At 41.6% G+C, this 16,356-nt stretch overlaps 1 protein-coding gene across 2 annotated transcripts in view; it reads left to right on the top strand.

The window, feature by feature from the left end:
* sptb (spectrin, beta, erythrocytic) overlaps window positions 1–16,356 on the top strand; it is a 43,169-nt gene that overhangs the window by 22,308 nt on the left and 4,505 nt on the right. For both annotated transcript variants that reach the window (XM_063499999.1, XM_063500000.1), the window contains 22 exons: window positions 218–1,088; window positions 1,255–1,392; window positions 1,781–2,540; window positions 2,787–2,989; window positions 3,645–3,735; window positions 4,105–4,251; window positions 5,477–5,743; window positions 6,177–6,401; window positions 6,891–6,980; window positions 7,461–7,751; window positions 7,977–8,107; window positions 8,337–8,541; window positions 9,065–9,288; window positions 9,587–9,737; window positions 11,030–11,274; window positions 12,324–12,462; window positions 12,820–12,904; window positions 13,270–13,466; window positions 13,573–13,655; window positions 14,040–14,103; window positions 14,258–14,508; window positions 15,169–15,342. In XM_063499999.1, coding sequence (XP_063356069.1) covers window positions 218–1,088; window positions 1,255–1,392; window positions 1,781–2,540; window positions 2,787–2,989; window positions 3,645–3,735; window positions 4,105–4,251; window positions 5,477–5,743; window positions 6,177–6,401; window positions 6,891–6,980; window positions 7,461–7,751; window positions 7,977–8,107; window positions 8,337–8,541; window positions 9,065–9,288; window positions 9,587–9,737; window positions 11,030–11,274; window positions 12,324–12,462; window positions 12,820–12,904; window positions 13,270–13,466; window positions 13,573–13,655; window positions 14,040–14,103; window positions 14,258–14,508; window positions 15,169–15,342 — 5,032 coding nt within the window. The remainder of the gene's footprint in view (window positions 1–217; window positions 1,089–1,254; window positions 1,393–1,780; window positions 2,541–2,786; window positions 2,990–3,644; window positions 3,736–4,104; window positions 4,252–5,476; window positions 5,744–6,176; window positions 6,402–6,890; window positions 6,981–7,460; window positions 7,752–7,976; window positions 8,108–8,336; window positions 8,542–9,064; window positions 9,289–9,586; window positions 9,738–11,029; window positions 11,275–12,323; window positions 12,463–12,819; window positions 12,905–13,269; window positions 13,467–13,572; window positions 13,656–14,039; window positions 14,104–14,257; window positions 14,509–15,168; window positions 15,343–16,356) is intronic.

Below are 16,356 nucleotides of genomic sequence, written 5' to 3' on the forward strand. Positions count from 1 at the left end.
TCTTCACCTTGATGATGCTCCTTCATCTTTACCTTCTTCTTCTTACTCTTCATCTCTGCATCTTCTTCTTCTTCTTATCCTCCTCAGATATAGTTGACAATAAGATGGATTGGACACAGTATAATAAATATCAGTGACATGCAATATGTGTTAGTACTTACAAGCTGCTCTCTTCTGACATAGATGACACTTATGTTGTCATTCGCTCTCTCCTTAGGCTATAAGCCATGTGATCCCCAGGTGATCAGGGACAGGGTGCAGCACCTGGACTTGTGCTACCAGGAACTTTGTGCCCTAGCTGCCCAGCGAAGAGCTCGCCTCGAGCAGTCTCGCCGATTCTGGAACTTCCTGTGGGAGGTAACAGAGCTGGGGAGCTGGATCAGGGAGAAGGAGCAAATTTTCTCCTCCCTGGATTATGGCAAAGACCTGACGAGCGTGCTGATTCTCCAAAGCAAACACAGCGCTTTTGAAGATGAGCTCGGAGCCCGCCGTGCCCATCTTGAGCAGGTCCTAGCTGAGGGAGATAAAATGATTGAGGCCAAACACTTTGGCTCCCCGAAGATTCAAGAATGCAAAGATGACTTAAAGCGGCAGTGGCAGCAGCTGGAAGAGCTGGCTGCATTTAGGAAACAGAACCTTCAGGACACGCAGACATTCTTCCAGTTTCAGGGAGATGCTGATGAACTCAAGGCTTGGCTGCTGGATGCTAAGAGGCAGATGAGCAGCGATGACGTCGGCCACGACGAGTACACCACTCAGCGGCTGCTGAAAAAGCACAGCACCTTGAAAAACGAAGCCATCAAGAATGGAGCTACTATTGATGCTCTGTCCAAACAGGCCAACGCACTACCAGAGGAGCTGCAAAACACCCCAGATATCCAGAGACGACTGAAAGAAATCAAGGACCTTTACATGGAGCTCATGTCCCTGGCTGACCTGAGACAGAAGAAGCTCGATGACACTATGGCTCTGTACACCATCTTCAGTGAGACAGATGCCTGTGAACTCTGGATGGGCCAGAAGGAGACGTGGTTGGTGGATTTAGAGGTGCCTGAGAAGCTGGAGGATTTGGAAGTAGTACAGAACAGGTGCACAGACAAATTATATTTTAAGCATTTAATCACTCCTGAATTAGATTTGCATGTCTGATTAAAACTGTGTATTTTTTGCAAATAGCATTACATCTACTAATCATGTGTTTTTATCCAGCAGATTGTGCAGATGCTGTTTTAACCAACCTTTTCTTGTTTTCAGATTAAGTATTTTAGCTCAAGAAATGGGAAATTTCCAGTCACGAGTAGATGATGTCAACAGAGCAGCAAAACAGCTCGAGGACAGCAGACACCCTCGCACCAAAGAAGTCAAGGAATGTCAGACGCGACTGAATAAGAGGTGCCGTTAATGAAGTTCACAGTTATACCTGAGACAAATAACAAAAAAGATGCATATCTGAAGCATTTAATACTGTATAAGGTTTTGAAATTACTTGAATGCAAAGATGACATTCAACAAAATTTCTGAAAAGAAGTCTTTAATTTAGTACTTGAACACAGAGGCAATGTTAAATTCTTCACACTTCCAGTTATTTTTTTTTTTTTAGTTTATAACAAGCTCTGCACACCACTCCAAAAATGGGCATGCAGAAATTTGTCTACAGACAAATGAGCTTTCCTTATTTTACGAAATCACACATCCATAACTAAACATTATCAAAGATACTTTAATAACAACAGTAACCCACAGAGCATAAACCTCTGTTATATAAAATATTGTTTCCTAGATGGGAGGCTTTCAAGGCGATGGTAGAGGAGAAGAAAAAGAAAGTAGATTCTGCTCTTAGTCTGCACAACTATGGCCTGGAGTGTGACGAGACAGAGGCCTGGATCAGAGACAAGACACGGGTGATTGAGTCCACGCAGGACTTGGGCAATGACCTGGCAGCTGTTATGACCATCCAGCGGAAACTTTTCGGTATAGAGAGAGATTTAGCTGCCATCGACGACAAGCTCAATTTCTTGCGGAAAGAAGCGGACCAGTTAGCCCAGGACCACCCGGAGCATGCAGCAGACATTTTGGCCCGCAGAGGAGAGCTGGACGCTGCCTGGGACATGCTCAAAAAGACCCTGAAAGACAGAGAGGACTCTTTGGGTGAGGTCAGCAAGTTGCAGACCTTCCTTCAAGACATGGATGACTTCCAGTCCTGGCTTTTCAAGACCCAGAAAGCTGTTGCATCAGAGGAGATGCCCGCCACGCTGCCAGAGGCTGAGGAGCAGCTGAGCCTTCACGATGCTGTGAGTGAAGACGTAAACAACCACGAAGAGGACTTTCACCGTGTGAGGGACACTGGCGCTCAGGTTACCCAGGGTCAGGAGGACGATCCTCAGTACCAACAGCTCGACCAAAGGCTAAAGGGCATGGACCGTGGTTGGTATGAACTCCAGAAAATGTGGGACAGCCGCAAGAACTTTTTGGACCAGGCTCTGGGCTTCCAGCAGTTTTTGAGAGATGGCAAAGCAGTAGAGGCGATCCTCAACAACCAGGTACTGCATAAATAATATGGCTTGTCTTAATATTGTGTTTAAGTGGAAGAGTCATCAGTTACCACATGGGATGGCTTGCTAATGAAGGGTTAGTGATCCTACAAGTATTTAAAAATTTGTCATATGAAAGAATGGGACACGGTCAGTTCAAACGCCCAGTGCTGACACACGGCCTTTCTTAAGGTCGTGCATTTTTCTGTTTTCTTGTTATTTTTTTCCAATACAATTATTTCGTATTTATTGCAGGAGTATACTCTAGCCCACATAGACAAACCTGACACGTTGGCCGGGGCAGAGAAGGCTTTGAAGAAGCATGAAGACTTTGTGAGCACCATGGAGGCCAACGAGGACAAGATTGACGGAGCGCTGCAGGCCGGACAGCGACTGGTGGACAGCAATAACCTGTACTCTGGGAAAGTTCAGGAGAAAATGGGCTCGATCCAGGAAAGGTCAGTCAGCATGGTTTTTGGTCAGCATTCATTCAAGTGAAGTGTTGACAGAAGGGCAGTGCATTGGAGAAATACGGTTATGATATAATAGTATTTGAGCTTCACGTGATTTCAGCAATTTTAGAAGGGATCAAGGAGTTGATGATGATTTAAAAATCCTAATCTGTAGAGTAATTAGTGACTATGAATGTTAAATGAATGTAGTTCAGTATATCCTCCTGAAAAGTCATACAAGTACAGAAAAGCAATGGATACTTAAGCAAAAATATAAGGTGAAATTCAGGATTTCAGCAGGATTATAATGTGAAGGATTTTACTATTTTCAAAATATAACCACAGGTACTGATCTAATCTGTTCAGATCAGCAATTAAAAGACATCAACAAGACGGTGTAGAGAGGGCATGGGAGCGACTCCCATTAACTCCCATAATTCAGCTTGGTAGATGGGCACCTGCAGTAATGGATATTGATCGTTAAGTCAGAGGTATTCTTCACAGTGTAGCAGAGAAGCCGTTTTTTTCAGTGGAGGAGGAGCTCGTGTAGATACGTGAGTTACATCTTGTTTGAAATGTGTCACAGAGGGATTTCTTAGAGAAAAAAAATACTGTATGTTTAATGCATTTTCTTGTTTTTTTGTGTGTTTCTTTACCTCAGGCATGACAAGAATAAACGAAGAGCTGAGGAGGTGTCTGAGAAGCTCAGAGATAACCGTGACCTGCAGCACTTCCTGCAAAACACACAAGATGTAAGTTCACTGTCAGTTTACAGTTTATTTGGCCATTGGGAAACATCAATTAGCACATTAATTATTAGCTTAATTATTCCTTCACTTGCACTTGACATCACAGTGTTTTCCTCTTATTATCTCGTGATTATTTGAGTTAATTTGCCAAGCACATCCTGCTGTGCTTATTCTAACGCTGTGCTTTTGCCTGTCCTAATGTTTAGAATTGAGGTCCCATTTTACTAATTGGTAAATGCTGTGTTTTGTAAAGATAATGAAGTAAATCCTGCTTGTGTAAAGTTGCTTCTGCATAAACTAATGTTTAGATGACTTTCCAGGGTATAGTGGGCATTTTTGCATGGATCTTAGATGTTCTTACTCTTGCTTCAGTTAACAGTATGGATCAATGAAAAGATGCTGACAGCGCAAGACACATCATACGATGAGGCCAGGAACCTGCACACCAAGTGGCAGAAACATCAAGCCTTCATGGCCGAGCTGGCCTCCAACAAGGACTGGCTCAACAAAGTAGATCAGGTCAGTAAAAGTTAAACGCTACCCATTACTGAACTATTATGATTTCTGCTTAAGAGCTGCTCAATCTCTTTATAATTGCATTTTACAACAACTAATTAAGGCTCCCTTTAGTCAATGAATGTTATGGCTATTCCAATAAATAAGTAATGTAAGTGGTAAGATGCCTATCACAGATTACAAATTAGGTTTTATTTATTTAGCATCGCATATTACTTATATTACATGTACAGTTTTGGAAGATGAGGATGACTGACTGCTGCTCAAATCACAATGAACTGAACCCCCACAGCTAACCCTGTGGGTGGTGGGCCCACAGGAGGGTGAAACCAGGTACATAATCTGGACTAAGCTTGAATAGGCGCCATGGATTAAGGGACAGTCATCAGACGCTCACTACTACCCCGAGCATGTGTCCAGAATGACACCCCAGTAGCCCTGACCTCTCTGAATGGCTCTTCATCTGCTGCCTGAACCAGGACAAATTTGCCATTGGAGATTCTACCATGGTCAGATTGGCCCCAACAACATAGCTCCTAGGGCCTACAACCCCCCTCCACCACAATAAGGTGGTGATTCACACAGAGGAAATGAATCAAAATGCCTCCTAAGTGAGGTGTTTTTGGCATGTCCTACTGAGTGTAGCCAGGACATGCTGAAGATATTATCCAGTGGATGGATGGATTTTGCATACGGTATATAGGGTCGGTTCACTGAAAACGGCAACAAAAATCACTTTGTGATTGCAAAATTTAAAGATTCAGAAATGTTATCTGTCACAAGCTAATTGAATATGTTCAGTGAAGCGCGGGGTGATGTGCTATTAGGAGCTAGTGTGCAACAAATAATTTTAATTGGAATAAAAAGGATGTAAGTTAAAGCAAAGGAAAAGAAGTATGAAGGATAAAAGAAGGACACTCAGAGTGTGCAGATTTCACTCTCTTTGAATGTCAACATATAAAAATCTGAAATGTACACAGGTACTATTATACTCATGTACTAAGTGTTCCACTTGTTTTAGATAATTTATAGAAAAGCAATACCTGGAACTTTTCTATAAGGAGCCAAATTAACAAATGAATTCATATTTGAGGCATTTTACAGTAGGTATTGACATTCCCTTTGAGGTACTCTTTACATGTACCTTAATTAGAAAAAAGTCATACAGTGTTTTTCCTTTACAGAAACATTTTGAAAACAAGTTCTTCTTTGTTTTTTGCAAGTACAGGAAGGTCAGGAGCTGATGGAGTTCAAGCCAGAGTTTGAGCCAATTGTGACAGAGGAGCTGGCCAAACTTCATGAGCTGTGGGACAAATTGGAGTCCACCGCCCAGGAGAAGGCACGGCTGCTATTCGATGCCAACCGCTCTGAGCTTTTCGACCAGAGCCTGGCTGACATGAAGAAGTGGCTGGGTGAGCTCCAACAGCAGTTACAGAGTGGAGAGGAGGATGTTAAAGACCTGACTAAAGCCAACATCCTGCTCAAAAACCATCAGGTTTGTCTCTTAATGCACCATGCTCTGCACACTTTAGATTTGTATGCTGCCTTTTCTTTGCAGTTCCTCTTCATACGAGCACCCCACTAAACAGAATTAAATCACTGGGAATGAAGGCTTTATAGCTTTAGGATTTATTTTGTGTGATCATCTTTGTGTTTACTATTTGCATCTAAACACAACAAACTCCAAAAAGCTTTGCATTTGTCTGAAAGAAAAACTGGAACACAAGCTATACTAAATACTAAATTGTAAACATAAGCGCGATCTGTACTATGAATTTATATTAGAAAATTTACATGAATTAAAAACTGTGTCTGAGCTCAGTTTCATACATAAATGGCATGACTAACTTTTACCCTCTGCTACATCCTGATTAGTAGCTTGAAAGGTTATTCATCTTTTTCTCTAATCACGTTTTTTCCTATGCCAGATGATGGAGAACCAGGTCCGTGACCGAGCTCGGGAGCTGGAGGAACTCCAGGAGGCCGTCAGGAAGCACGGCGGAGGCAGGGAGGACCAGCCGGAACTGGAGGCTGAGCAGCAGGCCCTGCAGAGAGACTTCCAGCAGCTCCTCACCCCACTGGCCCAGCGCAAGGGCAAGCTTGAAGCCGCCAAAGCTGTCCATCAGTTCTACAGAGACTTGGCTGATGAGCTCGTAAGCATGGATCCATTTTCACAGCAAAGTGTTCAAAGTCACTACTCTGACAAAATGACCGATAGCAGAAGTTGAGAATAAAAGCCGTTAAGTGCTAGAGTTACATTTGTGATCACTTTTGAATGCCACAAAGCTGAGACCTTATCATAACGTAAACTTTAAGGTTTATTTCTTCGCTAAAATTTGCAAACCTAAAGTATGAACTAGCAAAACTACCAGCTCTCACTGTGAAACGTCCTCTTAAGGTGAATTTGGGTAAAAAACAGTTTAATCCCTCATGGGTTGCACTGCCTTAATCCACTCTAGTCAGCTGAAGAGAGCTTAAAAAAGGATTTTGACTGTTTAAGACATTTGGTCAAGGGTTAAACATTCAATACAAGTCACTTGGTCATGGATGTTTTTTTTTAAATATAGTATACATCATAGTATACTATGATTCTGTCCTCTTCATCATAACCTACGTTTCCTTTATTTTTTTCTCTCTCCCAGCTCTGGATTGAGGAGAGGATGCCCCTGGCAATGTCACAAGAACATGGCCACAATCTTCAAACTGTGCAAATGCTGTTGAAGAAGAACCAGGTAGAGATTTATAGCTGCATAATAACTTGTGGTTAGCTAAAAATTGTAACACTGATTAATTTCATTGATTAATTTACTTTCTTAATTAGTCTATAAATCACAGCTTCCATAACATGTCAGAAAATAGGGAAAATGCCCCTGATTGTTTCCTAGGAACCAAAGCGAGATGGTAAAATTAGTCATGTTATACTACCAGTGGCTGAAGATAAAAGAAAAGCAACAAGTACTCTCAGCAACTTGAAAAATTATCTCAATAGTTGTAATCATTTCCATAGTTCTCGGCATAATTAAGTAAGTAACTAATTGTTTCAGCTCCATCTGCTTTGTTTTTACAGTATACTTGGTGTATAATATGTAATAAATTAATTTTCAGCTGAATATTTCTGAATATATGTTTGTCGGCTGCACAATATATCAAGTCTTTGTTTCTGTATATCAAAAAGCCCTGTTGAGGTCCACAATCTCCTTTTTGTCCCTTAGACTTTGCAGAAGGAGATCGAAGGCCACCAGCCCCGTGTAGATGAAGTACTAGAGCGAGGAAGGAGAATGGCCATCGCCGCCGGTGCAGAGGGCAAACCAGAGGCAGAACGTATCACCGACCAGCTGAAGGAGCTAGAGGAGGCATGGGCCCGGCTGCAGGATGAGATGGTGAAGCGCCGAGAGCGGCTGAATGGCTCCAACTTGGCTCAGCAGTACTACAATGACGCTGATGAGGCTGAAGCCTGGATAGGGGAGCAGGAGCTCTACATGATCGCTGATGAGAAAGCCAAGGTGAGGCTAAGAGGAAGACCACAGATATATACAAATCTGATCTAATGATCTAAATTAAAACAAGCCATATTATGCTAGAAAAAACAAGCAGTTCTGCATCCATTAACATAATTACATGGTTTGAGTTTCCTTTAATTAAGGTGGCACACTTTTTATAAGTGGCAGCCTCCACTGAGAGTTCATCTGGAGTACTATAACATACTCTTCTTTTCCTTCTCTCTCTAGGATGAACAAAGCGCCATGCTGATGCTGAAACGCCAGATGATCCTTAAGCAGGCGGTAGATGATTATGCCGACTCCATTCAGAAGCTGGCTGACCGTGCCCAAAAGATGTTTGGAGAGGAGCACCCTGATGGGTTTGTACACACTGAAGAAAATCATTTGAACTCTTAGTCAGGATGCTAATTCACTCATGTTGTCCCAGTCAGTTGTGGTTTAGTGTGATAAGACTGACAACCATGCAAAATTGGTATTTTAATCATATGCCTCATCTAGAGTAAACCTAAATTCAATCTCTGTGAGCTATTTTTTCTAATTTCCCTAGATCTAATTTTCTTCTGCTCTCTCCCTTTACCTTTTGTGCAGTGAAGAGATCATCAGGCGACAGAGCCAGGTAGATAAGCAGTATGCGGGCCTGAAGGAGTTGGCAGAGGACCGCAGGAAGAAACTGGACCTCACATTCAACCACTTCCTACTGAGCCGAGAGGTGGAGGACCTGGAGCAGTGGATCTCAGAGAGGGACGTGGTGGCATCCTCCCAGGAGATGGGCCAGGACCTGGATCACGTCACGGTATTTTATATACAAACAATTATAGCACATAGAGGGAGAGAAACTGGGAGACAGGCTGGCCACAAAATGGGAAAAATGTTGCTAAAAATCGTCCAAGTGACACAGATGGACGTTTTTACACTCACTGGGATAGATTAGTGCAGCGCACTTCCATGTGGCCTTCCCCAAATTTTTCTGCTTAAGTGCTAACCTTTTTTTTAACCTATTTCAGTCCAAACATAAGGACGTGTTCACAGCGATTTAAAACGTCTTTCACTTGCCTTGTGTGAAAGGGTTTGAGAATTACTATTTAAATTTGAAGATCAAGTTAAAGATTGAATTTATTAAGCTGTGCAATATATTTGATAATACTGGGTTTTTTTTTTTTTTGCCACAGCTTCAAAGTTTTTGTTCATTCTTACTTCTTACTGACTTCATTTTCAGTGGTTTTAGGTGAAGTGAAGTCAGTCAGTCACTTAATCGCATATAAATTCCGATTGTGTTGTTTTGGATTTTTTAAAACAAAACAATCTTTTTCCTTCAGCTTCTGAGGGATAAATTCAGAGACTTTGCGCGGGAGACGGGAATGCTGGGTCAGGAGCGAGTGGACATGGTCAACCAGACGATAGACGAGCTGATCGAAGGCGGGCACAGTGAGGCGGCAACCTTGGCGGAGTGGAAGGACGGCATCAATGAGAGCTGGGCTGATCTGCTGGAGCTCATCGACACTCGCGCCCAGCTCTTGACAGCATCTTATGAACTGCTCAAGTAAGAAAAACAGTATTGACAAACCGCTCCACAGGCTGAAAGATGTCCAGTAATCTGAATGGACATAAATAGAAGATTTTGTGTCTAATCCTGTAATGTCACATGCCCAAATAAGTGAATATAGATTGATTTAGGCAGTATTAAACTGTGGCATGGCTAAAGGCATCAAAACAGAAAACATATACATGCGATATCAGCGTCACAAAGAATTAAACCTAACGTGATGACTACATCTGATATTTAAGTAGGATGACAAACACAGAGCTGAAGAGACAGCCATCGATCTGTTTTCTTTAAGGTACTTTGATGATGGAAAGGAGTTGGTGGCTCAGATCCACGACAAGCAGAAAGAGCTGCCTGAAGATGTGGGTGAGGACTTCAGCAAAGCAGAGTCTTTCCACAGAATGCACGCCGCGTTTGAGAGAGACATCACCACTCTAGGCAAACAGGTAATACACACAAAGGGATCAGGCCTTTTACTCAGTGGGAACGCAGCAGGCAGTGGCCAGAAGGTAACTTTGATGATTCATATCTAGAGGGGGGAAGAGAGTGCTGTAATGTTTGGGTAACTGCGAGGAGTTTTCTCAAAAGGTGAGAATCAATGAAAAGGCTGTGCAAATAGTAATTCTTAAATTTGTCATCCCTGCCCACAACTTATTGCAAAGAAGGAGACTATAACAATTAAAGGTCTAGGAATAAAAATATTTATGCGCGTTAGACCGATCTATGTAACGTGAAAGGTGTTTCAGAACTACGGCCTCATTCAGCAGTATCCCTTTGATGCCATTGAAATCTTTTGCACCTTTGCATAATTTTGGTTTGACGACAACTAAGGGGCTCCCAGCATTTTAAGATACTTTAGACACTAGATTGGAGGGAAATGTGAAAAGCCTAAAATTCATAGACATCATTCCTTAAAGTGACATGCTGTGATTTTAAAAGGTTTCATGCTGGCTGCAGGACATCAGCAACTGCTCTTTGATAAACAAGACAGTGAGGAGAAAAAAGAAACATTATTTTATAAGGAAAGCCTTTCTGTTTTAGTTTGGCCCTATTTGGTTCAGTAGCACTAACTTTGGAAACAGTATCCAAAGCTACAAAGACTGGTAAAGACAGTGGAGGATTTGGCTTAAAGAGCCCTGTACTTTTCCCCCCGGGAGTTGGTGGAGGATAAAAACAGAGCTAAAAGCAGTGGATATTTTGCCTGGATTCTCCAGATTTCCAAACACAACTTCAAATGAATGCAAATGCTGCTGCGCGTCTGTTAGATGTGTAAATAGGCAACTGTTTGCTAACCCGTTAACACCACACTGTAGCAACTAATGTCACGGCCTCTCAAAATTCAATAATAACTGCTCTAATAGCACGAATGTTTGGATTTCTTTGGATTTATAATATTGACCAAGTTAAAAGTCACAGCATTACCATCAACATACTGTGCAAATATTCATATTAAAAAAAAAATCTTGTATTTCAGAGTGCAATGCAAAAACAAGTGTTTCCTAGTCACATTTATCTGGTGATCTTATCATTCAACCAATTAAAGATCCCCTCCAGACCTGTTTTACATTAAAAAAAAACCCCAAAAAACACATGCGGCGTTGAGGAATATTTTTCTCTGACATGATTCTTGTCACATCGGGAAACAAAAACCCTAAAGCATCTCGCTTGGTTTAAAAAAAAAAAAAAAAATCCTTCAGATGACATCCATGATTTGACTTGTCCCTCTCCTTTACTCCAGGTTCAGCAGTTCCAGGAAACAGCTTCAAGGCTTCATGCCCAATACGCAGGGGAAAAGGCAGATGATATTCAGACTACAGAGAGGGAGGTGGTGGAAGCCTGGAAGGGCCTGCTGGATGCCAGCGACGGACGCAGGGCGGAGCTGGTGGACACAGCAGAGAAGTTCCGCTTCTTTACCATGGTGCGAGACCTGATGGCCTGGATGGAGAGCATCATCCAGCAGATAGAGACTCAGGAGAAGCCCAGGTGATCAAATATGTCAGATGAGGACCGTCTGGCCTTCGGTTAGCTGTGCTGCATCTTTCAGTTCCTCTCACACTCGACTTCATATCCAATCCCGGAGCCTGTCTCCGGATATTTCGGAGGAGATGATATCTCCCCCCTGACCTGGCGTCCTGGCTCCCCCTTGCCGTAGCATGTTTGTTGTACCTCATCAATCTCTAGCTGTGAGAGCAGTCCCTGAGTTTAGGAGAGCCTACTGGATACAGATGCCCCAGGTGGGAATCAAACTTGCGACTCCCGCTCCAAAGGCATGTAGTCTTACCACTACGCTATCCAGCTGCTATATGGGATGCACACTCAGATAAATTAATAATCAAATTCATCTGCAATATCTGAAATAATGAATACTCGGATAGAAATTGAAGAAAATAAAGTATACAAGAGATAAAATCTGATTGTGGTAGCTGAAGACCAAAAATTGTGCCAATATTTGTTTTTAGGAGGTGGAGGGAAAGAACTGGAGCTTTTTTTCTGGGGTTTATCTCTGCACATGTATTTCCTTTTTAAATAACAGAATTAAAAGAACAGAACAACTTCAACTAAGTAATAACATATCTATTTAGTTAATGATTATGAAGTATGTCTTTCACGTAATATATTTGTAAAACAATTTCTGCTACTATTTACATTTGCATTTTACATTTACTTTGTTTACTCATTTGCTCCAAATGGATTTGTTTGTGTTGCACATTAATTCGCTTTAGGATGAATCATCTTAATGAGGAATATTCAGATATGCGGCAAGATATATTTTATTGTCTGATTTTAGAAGAAAAGCTTTAATTTTTCATAAATGGCACTTTGTTCACAAGAGATAATAGCTCTGTCCTATTTATGTGACACAATTCATCTTCCTAAAGATATTCAGCATGACTATAATATTCTAGAATAGAGAACACTATAAGTCTGCCAGAGCCGACTGCAACAATGCAGTTCCAGTTGTTACCAACAGAGGTAGGTAAACTTCATGCATTACCTGTCATCACTTAACATCCATCATTTCTCTGCTTTAGGGACGTCTCATCCGTTGAGCTCCTGCAGAAGTACCACCAGGGGATCCGCTCGGAGATTGAAGCCAGGGGAGCCAAATTCACTGACTGCGTAGACCTCGGCAAAGCCCTGCTGACACGCAAGCACCGAGACTCTGCTGAGGTGAGCCTTCAACAGCAAAGACAGCTCCTTTTCATCCTCAGCTGGGCTTCAAATTGCTGCTTTCATTAGATTTAATTACTTTTCTGGGAGTGATTGTTCTTGTCTGGCTCAATGGAACCAATTGGTTTGCCGTGAAATAAAAAATTCCACATCTTACATTCATCAGGGAGACTATAGAGCAAACACTAATTAGAAATGGAAAAGCTAAAAGAATTTAAATGAGCAATTGACCCCGGCCTGAATTTAACATTTGGTTAATTACTCCACAATATTAATTCTTAGAGGATAATGGGCAGTCTTGGGGCTGAGTTGTTTAATAATACTGATATGTAACTGAGACCATACTACTTGTGTCAGATCAAAGAGAAACTGGTGCAGCTGATGGAAAAAAGAAAGGAGATGATGTTCAAGTGGGATGACAGATGGGACTGGCTCCGGCTCTGTGAGTAATATTACACTTATCTTATACTTCAACCCAGAAAATATACCCTAACCCTTTACATACATTATCTCTTTGAAAAAAACAAAAGATCTTTACTTATATCCCAAAATATGTGAAACCTCATGCGTATAAATCCCTGTTCAGAAAGTAGCTCCCAGGCTTTTGTTCATCAGAAGCCTCCATTAACAACAAGGATACAAAAATAGTTGCTTACTTCCAACAATGCCCCAATTTGTCACATAATCCACCCCCGAGTCATAACATTCACCTTACAAGTGAGGGATCGCCGCATAATATGAACACATCTAAAAGAAAGCCTTTTATATCTTAAACTTCTCATGATGATGTGGCTTCATTGCGTCTAGTGCTGGAGGTCTGTCAGTTTGCACGAGACGCTTCTGTGGCGGAGGCGTGGCTGATCGCTCAAGAGCCCTACGTGACCAGTAAAGACCTGGGTCAAAACGTGGACGAGGTTGAGAAGCTCCTCAAGAGGCACGAGGCCTTCGAGAAATCCACCGCCACCTGGGAGGAACGCTTTTCCGCACTGGAACGCCTCACTACGGTATGCAAAAAATCTTACACGTGGTTTACAGTAATTTGATTACTTCACGTTTCATTTACCCTGTAGCTAGCCAGGTTACTGATCCTCGTTCGCCACTGTATTGCAGTTGGAGTTGTTGGATCTGCGAAAACAGCAGCAGGAGGTGGAGCAGTTCATTAAAGATGGGCAACGCTCAGATAAAGAAAGCAGGTAAACATTCAACACTGGCTTTCATGTTTGTACTCTATATGCATGAGGGCATAGTATTAATTGGTAGCAGTGTCATTAAAGTGTAAGTCTGGTGAGAAAGGCAGTGTAGTTTTAAGTCAATCCTTCTGTTGTTAAGCCCCAGAGAGAAATACAAAAAACTGCAGTGAGCATCTGTTAAAGGAAATTAGTCTTTTAAAAATAAAAGTATTTATATTAATACCCTAAATTGTGCAGAGCATGAGGCTAAAGTAAAAAAGTATTAGCAGCCAAATGCAATGTTTTGCAGACTTTTAATGAGTCGCATTTGATCTCTCTTTCTTTCACATACACACTTCCACACCTGCTGTTCTTAAAAGTCCTCTCATGCTGCCCTGTTTCCTTTAGGAGAGAAGACACAGGCTTTGTGGAAGAATCTTCACAGCTCTATACTGCTGAGGAACAGACTCTGGTTAGTACCGCACTCAATCAGCACAAGCTTTCTGTATTTATAATGTTGTCAACTCTGTTTCAGCATACTGACTCAATGAATAAATCAGCTCTCATCTCTTCTCTAAGGAGACAAGTTCACTTTCTCATGAACTCATTTATTTATTTTGCTTTAGTCTGGTGCAGCGGAGCCTAGTTCGGGTCTGCAGGAGGGGACGGCCGGTGACTCGACGGTGCCCATAGAGTCAGAAATGAGAGAGAGTGCCTCCCTGGAGCTGGAGCCCTCTGTCTCGGTGGTGACCCCAAAGGAACCAGAGAAAGCAGCCACCATGCCCTCGGACCCCCTCAGAGGCCAGCCTGTGCTGCAGGAGGGCATGTTGAGCCGCAAACATGATGTAGAGGGCTCAGGAAAAAAAGCTTCAAATAGGTAGATAACAAATGGACCACAGCACTGTGTTTGCCTCTAATATGGTCTTTACATCATGCCTTTGACTATTCCAGGCATTGTTTCCTTTCTTTATGTTGGGAAAATCTATGAGCCTATTATTACTTGCTTATGTTTGTTCATCCGTCACGGTGAACATCGAGACTTGTCCTTATTTTACTGACCGCACAGTGCTTTCGAAATCACACCACACCTAAAAAGCGTTACAAAAACCGACCAGTCAGCACAATTTGTGTTCATTGTGATGGATTAAAACCAACTCGGGTAAGTTTGAAACTTGTTAAAACAGCAAAAGGAGATCTATACTTTACCTCAAAGTATGGATCAGTTCTGCTTTAAATCAATTTTTCAATAAACAAGCCACCAAAAGTAGCCCTACAATAAAAGTGCTTTTTGTCAGGGATCTTGCGGGACTTCGTTATAAGAAAATAATATTACTCCTATTTAAAGATATCGCAAAACAGTGGGTTTTGCAGGTTTATTTAAAATTAATTCTCACAAAATGAAGTCTCAATGGAGTGGTGAGGTAGCTGCTCTTTAATGGGGATTAAATGAAATTCATTTCGTGTTCTTGCCAGAAATTAACCTGAAATGATGTTAAAGTCCTTCTTTTTCCTGCTCCTGCCTCTTCTTCACTGTCAGGTCATGGAACAACTTGTACTGTGTGCTAAAGCCCGGTCAGCTCTCAGTCTATAAGGATGCCAAAAGCTTTGGCCACGGAACGACGTATCATGGCGAGGATCCCCTGCCCCTCACCAACGCCAACTGGGAGATCCTCACCAACTACAAGAAAAAGAAGCATGTCGCCAAACTACGGTAAGAATTACATCATAGGTTTACCTGAGTCATGTTATTCGGAAAGGTAAATATACTATATAAGACCTTATTAAATTGACTTATTAAGAGCTACAAGAAAAGGTGGTTTGTACTTGTATTCTCCAGAGTTTTTTATTTTGAGAAGCAAAAGGTGCTATAAAAATTCACCCGACTGAATTTTCATTACATTTACTGGAAGTTACTAGAGACATCGGGAATACACCCCTCAGCCCCCAGTCCCATTTACAGCTGAGAAATAGCCCTTTGTCACCAAAACCTCTTCAGCTTACCCAAATGGGGAGTTATTCAATCAGACTTAGAGATACGAAAAAGTGGATTTTCTTCCTTTACCTTTGGACAGAGGTAAGCTGTTTCTAAACTCACCACTTTCTGACTTCAGTGTTATATTTAACAGCGTTATATGGATGTTGCTATTACCATTTAACATTTGCAAAGGGAGCAAAAAAAAAAAAAAAAAATTCCCAAAGCTATTCCCTTTAAATAAGAGATAGAAGCTAAATGCAAACTCACATTCCTCACGCATACAAGTCTTAATCAATACACGTTGAATTTAGTTGAATAAATTAAATTCTCTGCTCAGAATGGATTGTAGCACTGAAGGTTTACTTTAGCAAGTTTTTACCTTGGTGTGGTTCTCTGGTTTTTAAAAATCAACCACAGCCTCTTGATTTTTTTCATGAAGGAAAAAACAAGCAGCCAAGACAGATTTATATGCAAATTAGAAATGAATATAAGGACTGCTCAGCTCTTTGATAAAATGGTCTCAGATCTTAACTGGTTAGATATTAATTGTCATAAGGAATTGTCAGAGTTTGATAAATTCTCTGACTTTTAAAGTTTTGGTATCACTCAACAGCCATGGGTTGTCCTAAGCAGCTGACTGAAGTTTTGAAACCAAAGACTGCTGATGTCTACAAAGCAGCTAATACATCAATGTGCTTTCAGCTTGCAATTTACAAAACCCAAAGAGCCATTAAAAAAGAAAATCATAGT

Source organism: Pelmatolapia mariae, linkage group LG16_19 (genome assembly GCF_036321145.2).
Source record: "Pelmatolapia mariae isolate MD_Pm_ZW linkage group LG16_19, Pm_UMD_F_2, whole genome shotgun sequence".
Classification (NCBI taxonomy): Eukaryota; Metazoa; Chordata; class Actinopteri; order Cichliformes; family Cichlidae; genus Pelmatolapia; species Pelmatolapia mariae.